At 40.9% G+C, this 21966-nt stretch overlaps 1 protein-coding gene across 4 annotated transcripts in view; it reads left to right on the plus strand.

The window, feature by feature from the left end:
* The window catches only part of mcama (melanoma cell adhesion molecule a), a 39468-nt gene that overhangs the window by 7795 nt on the left and 9707 nt on the right, over positions 1-21966 (plus strand). For all 4 annotated transcript variants that reach the window (XM_027178770.2, XM_027178769.2, XM_027178768.2 and 1 more), the window contains exons 2-5: positions 21000-21124; positions 21241-21466; positions 21561-21631; positions 21723-21810. In XM_027178770.2, coding sequence (XP_027034571.2) covers positions 21000-21124; positions 21241-21466; positions 21561-21631; positions 21723-21810 — 510 coding nt within the window. The remainder of the gene's footprint in view (positions 1-20999; positions 21125-21240; positions 21467-21560; positions 21632-21722; positions 21811-21966) is intronic.

Raw genomic sequence — 21966 nt, forward strand, 5'->3', positions numbered from 1 at the left:
TATGCACGTTGGTGCTCATCCTTAAAAAAAAGTGTGGCATGGTTTGGTATTCACAGGGAAAGTCCTAATCTCATGTTAGACCAAATTCATCCGTGGCTAACAATAATATAAGATTTAAATGTGATTATCTTACATTGAATACAAGGTGAATGAGGTCATACAAGGGTAGACAAATCATAAATTCATTTAACCTGTCGACGGAAAATAAACAATACCTGGATGTGGTTCATTTATGTAAGCTTCATTTTTTTTTCTTGTAATGTCTTTAGATAAAGATAATGGTAAAGACTTTAGATGACGTTTGGCCATACCGTTGTTGTGTCAACAGTGCAGTTAATGTAATTAAAAAATTGAAACTACACTCTTAAAAACAATGGTGCTTTGACACCATGTATGTGTATCAATGAGGAACATTTTGTATACATGGAACATTTTCAGGTTCTTTGTTAGGCAACAAAACGGCATCACTGGAAAAACGCCTTTTTTTGGATCTTTCTGGCACCTTTATTTTTAAGAGGGTATTAGTTGGAAAGGTTCTATTTATAAGCCTGTTATGCACTTTAAGCAAGTGTTCTAACCAAAAAAAAACACTGAGGAACCCTTTATGTCTAAGAGCACTGCTTACATTTGAAACAACCAAAGCGCTCTTGTTATTCACGGCTCAATTCTCTTCTAAGAAAGAATCCAGCATGCGAAATTTTCTCCGTTCGTAACCAACATTAGTATTCCGATTCTGGCCTGGTGGGCGTATTACTGTTTTTCTTGTATGAGAACCCACGACAAACCTCGAGCAGCCCTCGCCGGCAGTCCGGCACGGTGCCAACATCCTGCCACCACCATCCATCTCTCCACTCCTTCACAGGCTCCCTGTAGATCTCATAATCAAGTACAATGAGTTTGTAATGGCACATCCAGTACGTAGAGACGAGCTTACATATGCCCATGCATATTCATGTGTGTTGCCCCCACACAGACCACCGACTGCTGTAGCAGGATTTCGCTTCCTTTGTTCTTCAGCTCAACGACTGACAATGGAATAATTACATCTGGCACGATGGTTTGTTTAGCACAGCTTTTGCAGGAAAATTTGCCATCAATTTTTTTTTTTTTTTTTAGAAATACCCAAGGAGATGTCCAAATTAGTATTGGACTTACAGTAGTATGGAATACCCAAACTTGATGATAAACATCAGTGAATCACCTGGACAACTAAACCTTTGTTTAGTGACAAATAAGCAACAAAAAATCTACACCATAAACATGCTATATAAATATACACTCTGAGAAAGTCACGTGAAAAGCTTTTCGTTCTAAAGTATTTACTAATTATACCTGCTGAAGTATCGGATTCGTCTCAGATGAAGGGAATGCACCCTAATATGACCTCCTGCTCTTGTATCCCATCTTCCTGAAGGTTTAGACACAGATTTCAGCTCACCACGGTTGTGCAATGGTTATTGGAATCACTTTCACTCTCCTGTGATCTCGAACCAGTCTGGCCATTCTCTTCTGACCTCTAAGAGGTCACATCTCTTTTAAACCAAAGGTGTTTCTAACAAAAGAGATCTGCCACCGACCTGATATTGTTTGTTTCTCACACTTCGATCGATCGTCTGTTTTTTTTTGTTTTTTTTTATGAACAGTGTGTTTGAAAGATCCTGTCACACATTTTTTTTGTCGATACGGAAACACTTCAAGAAGCCTTTCTATCACCTCCAAGCCATGTGGAAACAATAAAATATTGACTATGTTGAAAAGAGATTATGGGGGTTTTAGGTAGGTCTACATACAGCCTACATACATGTTATGTCATGTGCTCTTTTATTGATTGAGCCCATCTTGCACCACCACAAGTCCTCCTACAAAGGCTTATAGTAAAGGAGAAATGCGTCGTTTTATAGTAAATAGTGTGACCATGTGTACATTGATCTAAGTTTTATTCACACTATTGGCGGCATCAAGACCATCATCGGGGGGCACGGTGGCTTAGTGGTTAGCACGTTTGCCTCACACCTCCAGGGTTGGGGGTCCGATTGCTGCCTCCGCCTTGTGTGTGTGGAGTTTGCATGTTCTCCCCGTGCCTCGGGGGTTTCCTCCCCCGGTCCAAAGACATGCATGTTAGGTTAATTGGCATCTCTGGAAAATTGTCCGTAGTGTGTGAGTGTGTGAGTGAATGAGAGTGTGTGCCCTGTGATGGGTTGGCACTCCGTTCAGGGTGTATCCTGCCTTGATGCCCGATGACGCCTGAGATAGGCACAGGCTCCCCGTGCCCCGAGAAGTGGTAGAAAATGAATGAATGAATGAATGAATGAAGACCATCACCACTGGTGCAAATTGGTCACTCGTCTATATTTCTCGTTAGCGTTTCTTCCAATGATTCCTGTCTGTACTGTAAAATATTCTTTACATAGTAACAGTACATCACTCATCCATCACTGCCTTCAAACCAATTAACTATATACTTTATAATCAGGATATTTTCCGTTGCAGTTGAACATTCCTGTTAGCATTGGTAGCTCAAGCATTTAAGGCTGTTGGTTGTCGATCGGTGTTCAAGGGTCTGCCGGGTCTGCCAAGCTGCCACTGTGTGGCCCTTGAGCAAGGCCCTTAACTCTCTCTAGCTCCAGAGGTGCTGTATCATAGCTGACCATGTGCTCTGACCCCAACCTCCAAAGTTAGTTATGTGTTAGGAAGCAGGACTCGGTACATTCACTGTTCAAATGTGAGGATTAATTTTTATCATGCACAAACAGCAGTATGAATTTCAGACTTACACAGTCTGAAATACCCAGAAACAACACAATTTTGTTACTTGTCGAACTGTTTTATTTAACATGCGGTTGCTCATGCGATGTCTAACCCACGCTTTTGGATCTCGCTGGGTCAGTACATCTGCAGGGCATCGAAGCGAAACAAACACTAATGTGAGCTGGTGGTCCTGAATAATGATGTGGTATCAGTGTAGCAAAGGGCCTGAAGGCATGATGTTTAACCTCAGGTCGCTGTTTCTGATGCGGAGAATCCACCAGAGATTCCAGTCCTCCAGGGACTTCTTACAAAAGCCAACATTGTTTGAAATGAATCTTCTGCAAAAGCTTCATCAAAAAAATAAAATAAATAAAAAATCCCATGAATGTTGAAGTGTGTGATAACGTAGTTCTGTTTGTTTTAATAACAGGAATGACTGACAAGTAGATATCGCACCAGTCCACGAAGCAGAACTTTGGTGGGATTTTTGCTTGTTTCCGAGTCTCGAAATGAAATGAAAGAATCAGTAGTCTTTCCTGGAAGGAATTGTTCTCTATGAATAAAAACACTTTTTAAATATATTTAAATAAATTATTTTATATATTTATATAAATAAATAAATAAAAAAGTAAATATATGTGTTGTATAATTTTGTAGTATAATTTAAAACGAAATATCTAATAATTAAATAAATACAATTATATATATGTATGTATATATATATATATATATATATATATATATATATATATATATATATATATATATATATATATATATATGAAAGTGTTCCCATCCATTAGGTCTTTGTTTTACAATTTCACAGTCCGTTGTACTCTTTAAAAGAATCTAAAAAACACAGAAAACCGTAATTCTTCTATTATATGGTGTGTTTTGTTTCCCCGCTCATTTTCTGCACTGTAAAAATCATGACTTATTTGTGGTACATTAATGACTACTGGTGTCATTGGCTAACAAGAAGAAGGAGGGATTTATATTTGATTACACCGTATACCGAGTTCAGGTGTATTATATTATTATTTTTTAAAACTGCTGTGAGTCAAATCTGCCTCGTTTTTTTGCAAGGTTTAGGAATCAGTTCTTTAGTGATGATTAAAAAACATTTGAACCTCAGTTTTTGAGTGAAAAAGGAGCGTGTCTGAGAACAGTCTGTTATGGAGAAGTTATGTGCTCCTCACAGTGTGTATAAATTCCAGGCTGTAGGCTGTGGAGTGTTTTAATGGACCAGAAAGTTAGCTAAATCTCACTTTAGACTGAATAAAAGAACCATTTTAGCGTATCCTGTGGCTCGCAAATTATACAGACACCCAGCTTTTCTTTTCTTTTTCTTTACGGGACAGGGTCTTTTTTAGTGGTTGTTTTATTTATGCCTTTTATCTTTACTGTTTAACCCCTTGCCCTGAAGGTGGTAACTTTTCGAGACACTCCCACGGGACTGTCAGCTGTCCCTGGCGGCCAAAATTTACAGCACAGTTCTTGAAAGTTGCCATAAGAAAGTGGAAATTTGCTTGTCTCAGACATATGGGTTCGGTGTTAGGTCTGAGACCGGATGAATCAGACTCCCAAAATGTTATTGTTGTGTCTTTTTTTTTTAGAGACAGAAGGGTGTGTGAGGATGACGGCAAAAACGACTGCACAACAGTATAACGTTTTTTTTTACCGCCAGGCCACAAAAGTAAAAATAGTTAGCCTACTAATTAGCACTGTACATGCAGTTCAACTCTCTCTGTCCAACAATATCTCCTCCACCAAACAAAACAGCAGCGACGTCACCCGATGGACAGCTTTCAAGTTCGTTTCCATGCCTGGACAGTTTATTTTCATGATGTAGGGGTTGTGTAGATGTGTAGCAGATTGCAAGCGATTAAACGCCGTGAGCGTTTGATGCTCCTTCAGCATGCGCGCGACCTTATTCACCTAGCATTCCATTTCAATCAACATCGCTATGCACAAATCTTTTTTTTTAGCACCTGTCCAGACACCAGCGTCCATTATTCTTTTTACGATCGCAGCTACAGCCTCACGGACATTTCACTGTGAATCAGCACATTTGCATCTCTTATTCTTCCTCTGTCTATGAAGGCTCGTCATTTTTCAAACGCTCTAAGAGGGTCGTAACCCCTGTGCCTGTCAGGCTGGCTCTTCTCATTAAACCTGGCCATAAACTTCATTTATATGCAAATATTCATTAAAGTAAAGACTGGAACGACTCAATGTCTGAGGTTTATAGCCATTCCTAGATGTCACATGCTTGAATTAACTTAAGATATTTAAATCTTCAGTCAGTTGGAAGAAGATCTCAAGGCAAGAACAAAAAGAAAATTCTTTTATTAAGCCATCGTCAGTTTTTTCCCCGCACATATATCTCTGGGTTAGCCAAAAGTTAGCCCTGCTTCCTCTATGTCAGTTTCGGGAGCTTACTGTGTCTATTTCTTCTTACACGGCTCATTTGATGTCTTCACAGAGCAACGTTATGCGTCCCACAGAGAGCATAAACTGGCCATTCATGATAAAAATGTCAACACAGATGGCATAGACTTACAGACAGCGTACTGTGATAAAGTCCTCCCAGCTGCGTTTCTCAAGATTTAGCGTCAAGTCATGCACGTCTCGCTCAGCAATTTCGTCAGAGCTGCGTGAAGACAGAAGATTGCCGTCGTCCGATTCATCTTTCCTAAACCGAATCCTGTCTAGTCATTGTTTTATTAAAAAGGCGCAGATTACATCCGGGGATTTTCCCAAAGTATTAAATGCCGCCCTGGATGACCTTTCTAATAACTTTGCTGCTTCATTTCCTCTGATTAATCTGCATCCACCAAACCTGTGAGGTACTGTAAATCCATTAGTCTGTTATAAGGCTATTCATTTTAGGCTTGCCTGGAAGCCAGGGCATTCTTATTAAAGAAAGTTTAACCCCCTAAGGCAGATGGAGTGACTCCGAACCTTTATGAATAAATAAATCAGACAAGCTGTGAAAATCCAGCTAATGTCAGATTATGCCACGTTATTGACATTATTGATCACTCAACATGACTGCCCAGATTATGAGCTGTGAATTATATATGTTTCCAGAAGTTCCACAGTGAGATACCACTAATTCCTCTTCCTTGGTGGTCACCTGCAAAAATACCGTTCCGTTCACGTGGTGCTAGCACGCGGAGTCTGGCATGGTGGGCGTATTACTTTTTCTTGCATGAGAACCCACGACAAACCTCGAGCAGCCCTCGCTGGCACTCCGGCCGCCGCTACCGCCATGTTTTGTAGAATAGCGTTTTTCCAATACTAATACGTGTACTGTGTTCCTCAGGGTTTGTTTCTTTCTATAGAAAGCTGCGTACTTTCGTTTGCATTCATATCTGCAGCCTGCCACATTTGTAACGTTTTGAAAAATATTCTCCCATTTAAAAGGAAACACACGCGAATCTTTATAGTTCTTCTGAAGATCTGTAGGATTCTGCTTTTTAAAGGCAACGTCTAACGTTTAAAATCTACCACTACCGTGCTGTTTGCTAAAATGCACTTCATTCCAATGATAATAGAAGGGTTCTTAATTTTCAGAACTGTTTCTGTAATGAACCCTTCATGTTTCCTCAGAGGGACAATCAGGAAACCCCCCCCCCCCCTGTTTTTTAGATAAGCGTAGTGTAGTATTACTTGTTGCCATCTGTTAACGCTGGCTGTCAAATGCCTGAATAAAATGTTGTTCACTTCATATTTGAGAAATACAGTTTGTCACGGTCATGTTCATTTTTGGCAAACAATGAAATGAAACTCGTACGTGAGCACTTTGCTCTAGCCTCTTCCTGTTAAAGTCAACAGGTCGAGTGGGCGGGTAACACCGCTACAGCCCAGCAGGTTAACGCCACCTCCAACTGACCAGCATCTGCTCATGCAGCTGACAGCGGGAAGTGTAATATCAACAGGAGATCATGCAACAAGCCGCTCGCATTAAAGATGTCACGCGATTAATTGGGAAGAAACACAAGCTTGAAGTATTACGAAAAATTCTGTGAGGTAAGGTGCCTAGAACTGAGTGACGACGTCTGGACATTCATGTAAGCGCCTTTATCAAGTCCCCTCAACGTGATTATAATATAAAATGACAAATGAAGGGCCTGATTATTAGTTCTGTCTGAAGCAGAGAGGGCTCCTTGTAGTACTCCTTTATATTGGTAAGGAAACTATCCTAAATAAAACACTATTGAGGAGAAAATGCGGTTGAAAACCAAATTCTCTTAAACGGTATGAAACACAACGTTCTCTGCTTTAGATAAGGAGTTTGGGAACATTTGTGGGCTGATTTTCAAAAGAGATTGCATTCTTTTTCATTTCGTGTCCATTTTTTTCCTTTCTATTATCCACTTCCTTAGTAATGAATCATTCAGGAGACCCACTAAGTATTTTAAATAACCGGAGGCAACACATCTCAAGTAGAAGTGGAAATTTGCTTTAATTGCAGGTTTGATCAAAGAGCATGTAGATTGTTCTTTTTACTGCACCGTTGACATTAATGGTGTTGACAATAAATCAGAATTAATTTATCCAGAAGTGAGAGCATCCAATGACATGACGATTACTGAAGTCTTGCCCAAAGGAGAGAAAAAGGGAAGTTTTCGATGGATCCCCAAACAAACAGAATTCAGGATTTCGGCCAGAACTACAGGGTGGAGGGAGCAGTGTATAGTGGGATTGATGGAGGATGAACAAACTGGCCTGGACTTAACACAGAGACTGATTCAAGAGCCTAGTAGATTTGATCTATCAGCCAGAAAAGACTAATGATTTGTCCATGATATCTTCTAATTCGCATTTATTCTCAGGCGTCTCTGTAAAACGGACATCACTTAACAGGAAAATTCACCGAAATATAAAACTTAAAAATCTGGAATGGAGGTAAGTCAAATGCCATAGAGGTGATTAACCAAGAACATGGTTGGTGTCCTCAACATTTCATCAACACACTATCGATTATACCAGCCGATATAGATATTATACAAATTCTGTTGTTTCGCTTTCAGACTGCGACAAAGGGATCGCTGTCAGGCCTAGATGAAGACTAATGAAATGTTTTCCTTCAGGGTTGCCTTGGCTGAAAGATCAAGGAGATCTTTGGTCTTTATCTTTGAACTCCATGTTTCAAAGAGATACTTAAAGATTAAGGGCCTCTCCTCGCCCCTCTGCAATATTAGACGCTGTTAAAAGATCACTAGTGCGTCAGAGCGTGTAGAGCAGATCGTCCAGAATTATGCCAAATCGACTCGATGTTAACGACTGAAAATTGATTTAATTTGAATATCAGAAAAAAAAGAGAAATGTACCGTAAGCGTTCGTTCTAATCTCTCGTTCACTTTCTGTTTTTATTATAACTAGTTGTATTAGATATTTATATCAAGCATTTTACTTACACGTACCACCTGCACAACTACGTTTTTATGTAATACAGTAGTACACATAGTAAAAAAAACCAAAAACGACATAACATTAATAAGAAATCAATTAAAAGAGGAAGTGTTTTTTTTTGTCTTGCAATTATGGTAAGTACAGACCTAAACAGACTACGTTCCAGGTAGAAAACATCAGATCTCGTGCCGCCTTGCCGTCTAGGTAGCTTTAATTTCCTGCTGTAGCTTTCCCAGCAAGCACCTCTTTCAGTTCCGGCTTGTCTCAACCCTTTCTGTGACTAAGAGGATATAAAGCAAAGGAAATCATCAGCTTTGGTCTAAGCAAGACCCAAATACCAGGCAATATGCGAATGCTCGTGCTTGTCAATCATAGTACGTGAGGTCCTCCAATAAACAAGGGCTTCCCATGACCTGTTGCTGTCTCAGCAGCCCAGACTACCCTCACAAATCATTAGACAAGTTTCTATTGGAGCAGGTGTGAATGGGGGGTCAGTTAGATTCTCCAGCTGCATCTGTCCTTTATGTGGCAATCTGAGAGGCAGATAAGACTTGACCTTTGGTTCCTGACCGTTAAACTCTATCTTCAGCACATGCTGATCCATCACAGCTCTGCTGGGAAGAGGTTCTCTGAGAAGAGTAAGACCAGAACAGGAAAGAAGCTTCTGCTTAGTGTCTTACAAGTTGACTACCATTGCTGTCCAAGCATTATCACATCGCCGAAGAAAGTAAACAGGACTTGATGGATACTCGCTGTGTCCGTCTTCCGTTGTAAAAATGTGTTGTAATGAGAAGCAGAGCAAATTTGTTTGGAGTGCAGCTGGGACCATTGGCCTGCTTGGACATATAGGGAGCTTAAAGGGAACAAAAGTTCATGTCAACAGAACCTGGTGGTAGAGAAGAATAACACAGCCTTAAATTTGTTTCACATGGAGAGAAAGCTATGATAGGGCATCATTTGAAGAGAAAAGAACTATGAACAATGGGGTTTATAAAAATAGGGCGACCAATGATCAACAGTTAGTTTCTAACTTTGTCCAGTTTCTTGTGTAGCAGCACTTTAAAGCATGAGCTATCTTTACTCAGTGCCCAAACTCTCGGAGTCAGTTGAAGTCGCCAAGTCTCCCCCTAGGCTGCAGTTTTCTCGCCTTTTGCTCCAACATGATCAAAACCTCTTGACATGAAACGGCATCGTTGCTTTAGAGTCATGATACTACTACCCCGGCTAACCTCATCCCCTTAAATCTAATAGAAATAAAAGATTAGAGCTGAAAGCATTGGAGATCATCTCATTAGCCAAGTCAAGGGTTAGAGAAAGGGATGAACGGGGCACATAGTATCGCACTATCCTCATTAGTGATTGCATGCACCTGTGATCACTAGTATATTCTCTTTGAGGGTGTTCAGGCCAACCCTGCAGGAGGGCAACATGTATCCATGCAGAGGAGCAGCCACGTCTCCACCATCTCAACCCCCATACCCCTCGGATGGATTTGATAAAAGGCATGATAGGACATGAAATTGTGGCTTTGTTGCTTGCTCGTTACAGCCTGTCAGACTGGTGTGCCGAGGAGTTGGGCAGGGTCCGCTACTCACGCTTGCCATCCCAGGATCTTCTGGGACTTGGACTGAGGGTAATTTGCCAAGATTGGAATTGAAACCGAGGATGATCATTGGCTAGAATACTGCAAGCTGAAAACCCCCAGCAGGACCAAGTACTACTGTACGCATTTTCTTTTCATTAGCTGTTGCTCACTTCTTTAATTCAGATCCAACGTAAAAGATCAGAGAGACAAAACTCATGAAATATAGAGTAAAGCATAAGCCGTACACTTTGTAACTCACGGCAAGAGCAGGAAGAACTCCATTATTTTTGGAGCCACCGCCGCCACCACTGGAACGTTCCTCACACTCTCTTTTTCTCTCCCTCCAGCTAATCCATCATCATCTAACCACACTCCCTTCAAACAAGAGGCTCTTTTGTTTAAGCTCGGCCGTCGTAAGAGCTGACGTCGTGATACACACAAGGCACCGTTCCAAGACCTGTAATAACAGAAAAGCAAGAAAACGGCTTATTTAAGTTTCGTATTAGACCTTAGTTGAGAGCTGACCTTTTCTGCTTAATGTCATAGCTTGGTTTATCCGTCGGTGCGATTCTGAAAGTGAGATAAAATGCCTGAAAGTTGAAGTGTATCTGTTGTGTAACTCTAGCCGAAACTAATGTAGTGTCCCCACCCTGAAGTTGATTCCTTTCTTACAAGCTGTAAAATTTAACCGTCTAACCAATCAGATTTGAGAATTTAAGCAGCACCGCGATAGAAGCATTTTAATACTCTCCCATAATCCCGTCTCTCATCGACAGAACGCTCGATATTAATGCGCTCACCACATAATGACTATTATTTCTGCACAGCCTATTTCTGTGGATGCTCCTGTTTTTCATCTCACTCTTTTCTGGATCATTAATTCAACCTCTCGCTTATGCTTAGTATGAAGAAAGAAAAAAAACAGCTAGACCATTTCACATTTTATAAGAGGATGAAAATTTAACAAGCTGAAACTCTCACTTGTGGTATTTCACCCCATTGCCCCATTAGGCAAAAAGCTTTGCCCCTCTTGACTAATCAGAAGGCTGTTACGGACATTTATTTCATTCACTCGTGGGTATTCTTGATTGCCTTGCTTTGTAATGCTAATTTGGTGCTGATTACCCTCTTGGGCTTCAGCTTCTGTTTGGTCTTTTGTGGTACAGTGCCCCTGATGTCCCTTTGGAGCCAGATGGTACTTCACGATACATACCGATAAACTTCTTACAGCTCAATGCATACAGCGAATAAGGTATAGATGCCGCCAACATCTACATTTACACGATCAATTATACATTAAAGACACCTTCTGTGAGTGTAGTTAACAGTTGCAAATGAACAAGATCAGGCGAGTTTTCATCGTAGCGCATTCTGTAAATAAAACATTCGCTCACTCCTCAAAGGATCGGTGCCTAGCAGGGAAAAGCACTGAAATATTAATAGAGAGAGGTTCGAGCAGTACGAAGAGAAAAAAACACCAAACTTGGGTTTATGTGCTAGGGCTGGGCATGACAATAAAGCAAATCGGGGTAAACGTTAAACCTGGCATGTAGCGAGGCAGGTTTACAAAGTGGTTTTGATTATTTTAAGACTTCTGAATTTAAGCAGAACTCTCTGCAAAAGTGAAATCTATGAATTCCACCCCAAATAAATCAAAATATCCATCCGTCCATCCATCTTCTACCGCTTATCCGGTAAATCAAAATATGATTACTGAATTGTATTTGAGCTACCAGGTTAATGTAGCCAATACATAGGGGATATTTACTATTGTTTGTCAATGTTATAGCCAATATTTTGCAAAAATCACAGTATAAAATCATTAAAATACAAATGAATTTAAACTAAGGTGCCCTGCATAAGTTTTAACCAGTGTTGTATAAAGTATTAGAAAGCAATACTTGTGTAAAAGTACAAGTACTGTACTAGAAAAAGACTTTGGTAGAAGTGAAAGTCACCTTTTAGAATATTACTCAAGTAAAAGTCTTAAAGTATCTGATATTTACTGTACTTAAGTATCAAAAGTAATGTTCTGATATTTAATGTACTTAAGTATTTGAAGTAAAAGTAAAAAGAAAAATTTCAGTGATTTTCGGTAGGAATAAGAGCAGGGGCGGTTCTAGGGTTTCATCTTTAGGGGTTTTAGCCCTTAAAACAAGAAGAGTTTTATATTATATATTATATGACTACATAGTAAGCCAAAAGTTATGGCATTATTAAATGGCAAAAGTGGACACCAAAATTTTATGCATGATGTAATGATGCCAGTCTTGAATCAGATCAGTTCATGTATGTGTACATTCTCTACAAACAGTGTGTCCAATGAATGCAGTCATTAATAAACTAATATTCACAAGACAAAGACCAAATCAATAAAAGTTATTTTTATTTAGTATTTATATTGCATTAATATTTTTTGTGCTATCAACTCTGGTAATAACAATAGTGACATTTCACTGCTTTTGGTTGCTTTTGGTTGCCGCGTTATAGATAAACGCCTCCAGCTCTGACTGCGCGTGCACGCTGCGCGTACCTGTGCTTCTCAGTAGCGAGCGCGGACGTGCGTAATGCAATCTAGGAGCATTGCATTATTACAGCCCTTATTACAGTCGCACACATTTCTTATGATTTTATTTTGTAGTAACGAGTAACGAAGACGCTTAGTGGAAATATAACGGAGTGAAAGTATACATTTTATCTAGGAAATGTAGTGGTGTTAAAGTGAAAGTTGACATAAATTTAAATAGCGAAGTAAAGTACAGATACGTGACATTTCTACTTAAGTACAGTAACGAAGTATTTTTACTTTGTTACATTACAACACTGGTTTCAACGCCCTTAAACTTTTAGTAGCGTTAGATTAGATTAGATTAGATTAGATTAGATTAGATTAGATTCAACTTTATTGTCATTACACATGTACAAGTACAAGGCAACGAAATGCAGTTTAGGTCTAAACAGAGTGCAATAGCAGCAAGTGCAGGATATACAGATTTTACAAGATTTAGATAAGTTAAATAAAGTGTTAATATGGAAGAGATTTACAGATGTGTGTGTACTATGAACATAATATACAGATGGCTATAATTATAACTAAAATTTACAGAAGGATGTAACAAAATATAAGGCTATTGCTATAAACAGTCATTTACAGATGTGTATGTACTGTACTTCCATACACGGAACAAAAAAAATGGCGAACGAAGCCTTTACAGTTTGATTGACACAATACGACCACGTGATGTAAGCCTAGTTTGCGTCGTTGCACTAACGAACACACATGACATCATTCACAGTTAATTCTAAAAAAAACAAAGCAAAGCAAACTGCAAACTTATCCGCTCTGATAAAATTTCAACAATAGGGACTACAGCATCTTTCACAGTACGAGTCACCTGATGAGCTAAATTAAAACCATCGCTGGCAACCAACACTAGGGTTCATGGGGGGATGTCAGTCCTTGACATAAAAAAAAGGAGTTCATTCACAAATAATGTGCTTATATAGATTAAATACACTAGTAGCTAATGTCGTAACAAACAAGTTTAACAAGTAGGTTAAGTATTCGAACACGTACATGTGTTTTTTCACGGCCAATATGTTCAAACGTCTAAAAATTTGTTTCAGAGCATCCTTAGCTTTTGTAATGCTTTGTAATCTGTGTGTTTATTAAATATCACTCATGACCTGGATGAATGCCCGAGTGTGTTTGTGCACCAGTGCTTTAAAGTGTTCTGTAGTTCTCCATGGCGCTGCTCAGGATCAAATTTGCTACTGGGCACAATGAGGGATTTACATGTTTGATGTTGACCCTTTGTGCCGGGCCTGTGTGCTCGGGAGGGGAATAAACGCAGCATGTGCTGCTGAATGACTGTCAGACTCAGGAAGCGTACATGTCCACATGAGGATTTGTGCCAGTTCCTAGTACACAAAGATGAAAAAAAAAAAAGAAATGATCAGTCAGACACACTGGATCACAGAAGCCTCTTTATAGCAGTTGTCTGGGTTTTTTTTGTTGTTGTTGTTTTTGTTGTTGTTTTTATCTAAACCTATGAGCCTTTAATTCTCCTGTCCTTTATAAACACACATCTCAGTCAGTCGTATATGTAACATGCATCAATATACAAGGGAGTGGAAAGAGCTGAACACTGAATGATGTAGTTATTGACTCATGAATCAAAATCTTATCGTACATATGTAAAGTTTAAAAAAAAAAACTCACACAAATCTAATGGATAGAAATGAGGTTTAAAAACATGGATATATTCTTATTATATATATTTTGTTCATATAAGACTTAAATGTAAGCCTTGGGTGTGTTGTGATGGGTTTTTTTTTTATTTTTTATGGTGGATAAAGAGGGATGAAGAATGAAAGGCAGTGCTGTGAAGTAAGTGTGTGTGTGTGTGTGTGTGTGTGTGTGTGTGTGTGTGTGTGTGTGTGTGTGTGTGTGTGTGTGTTACTGGTTGGCTCTCTGCTCCCTTTGATCTCAGGTGTTCAAGGCGTGCCAGGTAAATCCCTCGCTGTCAGGAACTGTTACACACTTTGCACACGCGCACACACACACACACACACACACACACACAGTCTAAGCCTTTCTCTCAGCTCTGTGACACAAGGTCTAAAGTAATAGCTGAATGTACAGATTAGACAGCATTGTCCTGTATCTACATTCAGGATCAACTTGTAGGAACGCTTCACGCCTCACACTCGCCGTTTTTGAGCATCGACACGTACCCCAGGATGGATCAGATCATTGTGGGAGGTCTGTTGTGGCACATTAGAGACAGAAATGTCTCAGAGTGAGTGAGGGAGGGCACCATATTGAGAAACTGCCAACATTTTTTCCCCTCAGGATGTACAAGTCTCATTAGTGTGTGGGTTTTTTTTTCTAAATATTCTTAGCGCTCATGCTCATAGATAGCTCACAGGTGTGTAAAAGTGATACTCTGTGAATGCATGCATGTGCGTCTGTGTGTGTGTGGAGACACCTTCCAAAATTCCTTCCTTTACTTCACTGATATTTAAAGCATTTTGGAATTCAAATGAACGTGAGGTCACAATTTTTTATTGTTCACTTTTCACTGAAAAAAAAACAAAACCCACAAAAACGAATATGAATCTGAATATTCACGCTCACACACCAGCCTTTCCGCATGTCATTATAGGCGCCAACCGGTTCCAACAAGCTAGCCGACTTATCGATCACGCCTTTACGTTAGAGATATAACCGATCCATGTGTTTGTGTTGATGGACACCACACCACTGTGACACCATCCCGTATAATCAGCGCTTCCTCCGTCTTGTCTTTTATGAAAAGGTCATGACGTGACGTGTTAGTCTTCCATCACACCTGATACGAATTTGCAAGTCGGAGCTCAACAACCTTCAAAATAAACAGCAAAAGAGGACGTGTTTCTAGTCTCTGGCTAAATATCCACGTGTATTAATGGGAGTCAATGGAACAAAAAGTGTAGTGCTTTCTTGTTATGGACATTTTGTTGTCAGTGTTAGAAAATCTTTCTCTCTTTCCCGTCTTCATTTATCCAATTTCAGACATCACTGAAGCCTCAAATCCTTGTTCTTGTGTGAAAGGAATGGAACCTGCTGTAGTTTTCTGCTCTTCTTAAGTGACGCGACATACGGCTAAGTTCGGTGACCCATACTCACACCTTCGGTGTACACTTTGGTGAACACACACCCGGAGCGGTGGGCAGCCATTTATGCTGCGGCGCCCAGGGAGCAGTTGGGGGGGTTCGGTGCCTTGCTCAAGGGCACCTCAGTCGTGGTGTTGCCGGCCAGAGACTCGAACCCACAACCTTAGGGTTAGGAATCAAACTCTCTAACCATTAGGCTGCGACTTCTTATCCATCTACTTCAAGATTTGGTGTCTTCTTGGATGCCGTTCTGCTCACCACAGCAATAAAGACAATTAGGTTATACGATCTCACCTGCCTATTTGTGTTAGGGTTTGAAAATCCTTTATCAGGACCTCGATCGAGATCCAAGCATGTTGAAGTTTAAGGCATCCACGTTTTTTATTTCGTCTTTCGTCAGGTGCAAATATTCACTGTTTTTTAATAAGCCAGTCTCAGCCAACTTCCTTCACTGTTTAACAACTAGCAGTGTGATATGTGCAGGCCTCAGGTATGCTGTCTTTCGCCTCTGTCGCTCTCTCTCTCTCTCTCTCTCTCTCTCTCTCTCTCTCTCTCTCTCTCTCTCTCTATCTATCTTCGTCTCAGATAAGAGAACGAACGGGAGCACGCCACGACCCCAAATCCTCCCTTGACAAGCTATACCGTAACTCCACTAATCCGATTAGCCAACCGCTATCAAAACAAAACTTCAAAACATCCCTGCTAGGACTGTCACAAAACATTTCAGAGGCAGGGATTAGAAAGTCAACAATAAACTCCGGAGCTTTGGAGAACTTTTGATAGATGTTTTTACCCCTGCCTCAGATTAGGATAAGTTTTACTTGAAGACAAATAAATATAAAGTGAAACGTGACGTTACATACGGCTAAGTTCGGTGAGCCTTACTCAGAATTTGTTCTATGTGTTTAAGTGCACACACACACAGCGGTGAACACACACACACACCGTGAACACACACCCAGAGCAGTGGGCAGCCATTTATGCTGTGTCACCCGGGGAGCAGTTGGTGGAGGTCCGGTGCCTTGCTCGAGAGCACCTCAGTCGTGGTGTTGCCGGCCAGAGAATCGAACCCACAACCTTAGGGTTAGGAGTCAAACTCTCTAACCATTAGACCACGACTTCCTCCTTACCTCCTTACCCTTCCAACTTACATATACTGTATATAAATGTAAATCAGATGGTTGCAGAATTATTTATTATTTTAAATCGTGATAAATCCATTCAATAGCTAATCATACAAACGATAAAACGGACGCTTGTGTATGATTCGTGCTTTACCAAAACATAAACTTGCTAACAACGGATGATTTCTCCACTCCCGTGTGACAAAAATCCATTTTGTTGCCCTTGAAAAGAAACATGTACAATTTTCTATGCTATAAATATTTTAATAGGTTGCCACGGCAATGATTATCTACTCTATTCCGCTACTTAACTTCTAAAAAAAGGAGCTAATATATTTATACCTCGGTTTAAAGCGCTTTCTTCGTAATACTGCGGAAAACCGTAGTCACGAACAAATAATTAAAGATGACGCACTATGCATTTTCATCTCAGGCTTTTCAAAATGTTTCTGTATATAAGTAAAGAATGATCTAGATACATTTGTGACACTTATGTGGAGCTTAAAAGAAATCTCTCAGGTGCTTCAAGCTCTCAGCTTTAAAGAGAGACCTGGGAGAGAAATTGTGTGGGTTCCCCAGGTGTCCACACAATAGCTGTGGATCTGAGGTTATGGTTGGATGGACACAGCCTGAGACCCCCACTTTGTCCGCTGCGGAGCTTTCAGGGAAGGGCGAATACGGCCGGGGTCTCAGTGTGGAATGGGGCAAGGCGTTTACTCAATGCAGGATGTAAAAGGGACAGAGTCGGAGACAGGGAATGGACATGACAATGGCAAGCGTATGATGAATGGGACAAGTGGGACGTGACTGCGTCTGGCTGTGACTGAGGTTTAATAAGGCTGTGGGAGGACGTGTGTGGCCAGGGTGTGAACTCATTTTTTTTACACATGTTTTTAAGCGTTTTTACATGTTTTTTTACGGGCGCGCTTTAATAAAGCAACAATGAAAAGGTCAAGTGGTTCCGTGGTTTGGATTTATTCGCATCCATCCCAGATGTGAAGCATGGTGGTGGTAGCATCGCGCGTACCGTACGCATATACAGTACGGAGGGAGGATTATCTACAAGTACTGAACACCTCAGGAGGGGAAATACTGAATTAGAGATATACAGAAGGGAAAATATTCAGTTCATTCGGATAACGAACCGCAGGTCAATTATTGATCATGAATCCCACATAGATTTCATAATCTATGTATTTCTTCTCTAATCGATTTAATATGTAAATATACAGTATGTCCTAAAAGTGATATGTACTAATAGGTACTTATTGGAGTTGTACTTTTCCTCTGGACGAGGAAAAAAATGTTGTTTTCATGCGCAGGATGCAATTATGTACAGAGGACGTTAGAGTTACAGTGTAGGTTATAGGAGAGTATTTAGACTGGGTTCGAAACGCCTGGTTCCTGCAATAATGAGTCAGTCTCCATGGAAACAGGCGTATTAGTCACAAACTCAGGTTCCAAACTGTACTATTTAATTTTCTTTGTCAAGTAGATGGTGGTTATACAATATTTGCAGACAGATACGAGACGTTTTGAAGCGAGTCAAAAATACAACAACAGAAGTACAATCTGCGTCCTAATTATTTACTGTTTGCGAGCGAAATTGTAAATGTACTATTATTTAAGCTTAACGTTATGCATAATATTTAAATACCTTTATTGTGTGTTACATTTAGGAGCAAATGAGTGCTCGTTAGATATGGAACTAAATACTGTGGGATTTTATGTAACGTTCTTTTCATTTTTAGTTCTCAGAACTTCTGTTAGTTCAGTTCATCGATACGCTCAACTGCGAATGAAACGTGTTTTTGTAGCGCAATCCAAATCCATACTCGGTTCCTGACAGAACTAATGCACACACACACACACACACACACATGACGAGTGGTGAAGACAAGCCGTTTGTTATGTTGTGCAGTCAGAGCGCTGTTGGATTTCCTTCCCCCCCTCAGCAGGAGGTCGCTACTGACCTTAACGCTAAAGAGGAAGCAGAGTGATGAGGTCGCCATGTAGCATCTTCACCCCTGAACCCTGGCCTACAGCCCTTCTTCACTCCCATCACTCACCACCAATGTGGAAATCCTATAATACCTCCGTCTCCCCGGCACCCTACTACAGTGGCGCCCCCATTTCCCAGATGTTTCCAATTAAAACGCGGGCCTTTCAGCGTGAGCTCGGTCTCTCCACGCTGAGCGAGAGAGAGAAAAAGAGACGAGGGCAGACAGAGCGAGAGAAAAGGCGGAGAGACAAAGCTCTGAGACTGACTATTGGGGTGATGGAAGGATAAAGGTGGGGGGGGGGAACGCTTTTTTTTTAGCACTGAAAAGAAGGGCTTGGAGGAACAGGACAACTCGTGGGTGGCTTTCAAAAAGTCGTTGCAGTCGAGCTGTTTCGGTTGTAGGCAAGTCATGAATGGAATTAGGAGTGTAATCAGTCACATCTCAGCCACAGAGCTAGGGATTAAGATCAGAGCAGTGAGCATGCACACTGCATACACCATATATACGATAACAGATAATAAGCCTGACTGTAATGCCCCTTCTCCACCGAGGCAGTTTGAGTGCTGGTTCGGAGCCTAAATTAGAACCAGTTCTTTCTTTTTCGACAGCCAACGTATACAGTGACGTCAGACGTCAGAAAGGCAAACCGGTTCTTAGAAGGTTCGCCGGTGGAACCAACTTTGAACCAGCACCAGCACTAGCTCTGAACCAGCACCTGGTTCTTTTTGGTGGAAAAGGGGTATTAGTGTATCAGACGGACCAGTGGTTCTTCTTCTGTAAGAAACGTTTTTCCTCAGAACATGTTCATACAGTACATCTTAAAAGAGAGAAATCTCTTATTTGTCCATCTTCTGTAATTCAGTCAAAAACGTCTGCAGGACCTTCTCGAAGGGACGGAGTCATCGGCTTATTTTCAACCCAATGGGGATTCTGATATCTTATGGGCACCAGATGATATCATTGGAAAGGAGAACAATACTTTAATAGACAGCAAAGCTACTGCGGTTGGAATTGTGGTAGAACTACTGTAACTTGGAAGTCTGTCTGTTTTTGATTGACCAATACAATACAATACAAGTGATTTCACATCTACATTTGTGGAGAATAATGGTGGGTTTTTGTAATCTCCATGATATGAACTCTCCTTACGAAAGCTACCGTCGAAAAGTTATAGCGATGAAAGCCGGACGGCTGAATTGAGAAACTAGACAGCAACTAACATTCTTTCTCTCAGATCTCTGGAGCTACCACATATTTTTCTAACTGCTGTTTTCGTAACATCGTGCGTGTTTAAGAGAGCGCCGGACGCAAATACAATTGTCTAATGAAGCTGTGATTGACAGGCGAGAAGACGGCCCCTCCTTCTCATTCAGAGGCAGTTGTGTGAAAATGCCAATTATGCTCTCTTGGGTTCCAGCCTCTCGATGGCTGTTGACTAACTTGACAGCAGTTTTCCTAGATGCTAACCAGCAGATATTTAGGGTTGTCAGCTAGCACAGAGTATTTCAATTGAATAAACCAAGCACACACACACACACACACACACACACACACAAAGACTAGCTCAAGTTCAGAAAATTTAGTTATTGTATATGAACCAATGTGAGGTTCGATCTCCACGAGGTTGTCGATACACATCCTTGTACACTCTTAGTATATTAAGTAATATTCGTCAATGAAATGTTGTAACGTTCAGTGGCACTAACGTACGCACCGCCGCTGTAATCGACCTCGCGTGGGAACCCAGCGGTTTTCGTTTTCGTTTGATTCATCATGACACGTCGAAAAAGGAGCCAAGCTAAACAGTGAACTTTCAAATAAAGGAAAGAAGTCGCTGTCGAGTCAGGATTGAGAAGAAACCCCAAGACTGTAACTAATCAGAGTCAGTTATTATGTGACGGCTGTAAAAACACCACGCCGACGCAGACGTTTTATTTTTCTTGGAATAGCGTTAAACGCACTAGTAACAGTTCCTTTTGGCTTCCGAGTCGACGTTAACGTGGGATTACGGTGCTGGAACATTCCTAGGATGACATCTTTAACCATGTGATGTCGTACCAAGGTCCTGGAGCAGTCTACCGCTGTATGGTTAGCGCCGTCTGCTAATGCGGGTCAACGGTTTCAAGCTCTGGCTGACCTTGGATCAGTTCAACATGGGGAAATCTCACCCTCGGACAGTAGATGGCCATTCATGATTACATTGGGATTTAGTTCAGAAATGCTGGGAATGTAGAGGCAAAAGATTGCCATTGTTTCGTAGATTGTCCGAGTTTTTTTTTTACGTTTTTTTTTTATTTTTCATTGTTGGGAAACATTGAAAATCATTGTGTCTGTGAAAAGGGGCTTGTGGTTAATCAAGAAATATTTGAGATTATAACACAAGTCTGGATGGCTTGAAAAGAGATCAGATAAAAATGCGACATTCTTTGCTGAATGAAAGTGTTCTTTTTTTTTTGACAGTCGGCGCCCGGGTGTCGCTGACTATGAAAGATGTCGTTGAAGTGTATAAAGGGGATTCGGCTGTCATCCGCTGCCAGTACAATTTCACCCAACATCCCAGCATGGTCATGGTGCAATGGTTTGTGGTGCGTACCATCCCCTTATATGATGCTCCTACCAACATTTCCAATGAATTAGTTAGTAGTTCTACCACCATAACGTCGTACCTGCCATTTTAAACAATATCATCCTTGAATCTCAGCGTGGTCCTGGTGGTAGAAGAGTGAGGATCTCCTACAGCGACCTTTCCATGCAGAAGGTGGACGAGAACACAACCTATACAGACCGCATCAGCATCGCAGGGGACACCAGCGCCGAGAACCTGACCGTCGTAGACGTCACGCTCTCGGACGAGAGGGAGTTCTTCTGCCAGGTCAACGGCCTTGCTGCTGGCAACGGAGAGGGCAGGACCCACCTGAAGGTTTTCAGTAAGTCTACTTTGCCTCCACCGCAAGTTTGGTTGCTTTTTTTGAAGAAGAAAAAAATTTCTCCAATTTAACCTCCTGTTTCTTTTTTATTTAGACCCTCCAGAGCCTCCTTTGATAGATGCAGTAGATTCTGGAGTTTCAGTGACCAATCCATTACCGTCAAAGGTTGTTGTCAGGCTCAGACCATTCAAGCACGACCGGTTGGTTCTGCTTCGTTTTTTTCTTAATCTGTTTCTGTTTTTCATTTTTTAATTAGATTGCAACCTGCGAAACAAGAGAAGGCTTCCCCAAACCGAACATCACCTGGTATCGCAATCTTGAGCCTCTGCATCCCAAAAATGGCCGTAAGTATCCTTAGTTTTTTTTTTCCTTTGTATGCTATATAGCACTGTTGAATCCGATCTCAATTCTTATTCTCTAGCTTGGATAGGAAAAAAAATATGGAAGGAGACTTCAGTGTCTGCAAGTGTCACCGGATTAAATCGGGATAAATCACTTCA

The sequence above is a fragment of the Tachysurus fulvidraco genome, chromosome 26 (genome assembly GCF_022655615.1).
Source record: "Tachysurus fulvidraco isolate hzauxx_2018 chromosome 26, HZAU_PFXX_2.0, whole genome shotgun sequence".
NCBI classification, from domain to species: Eukaryota; Metazoa; Chordata; class Actinopteri; order Siluriformes; family Bagridae; genus Tachysurus; species Tachysurus fulvidraco.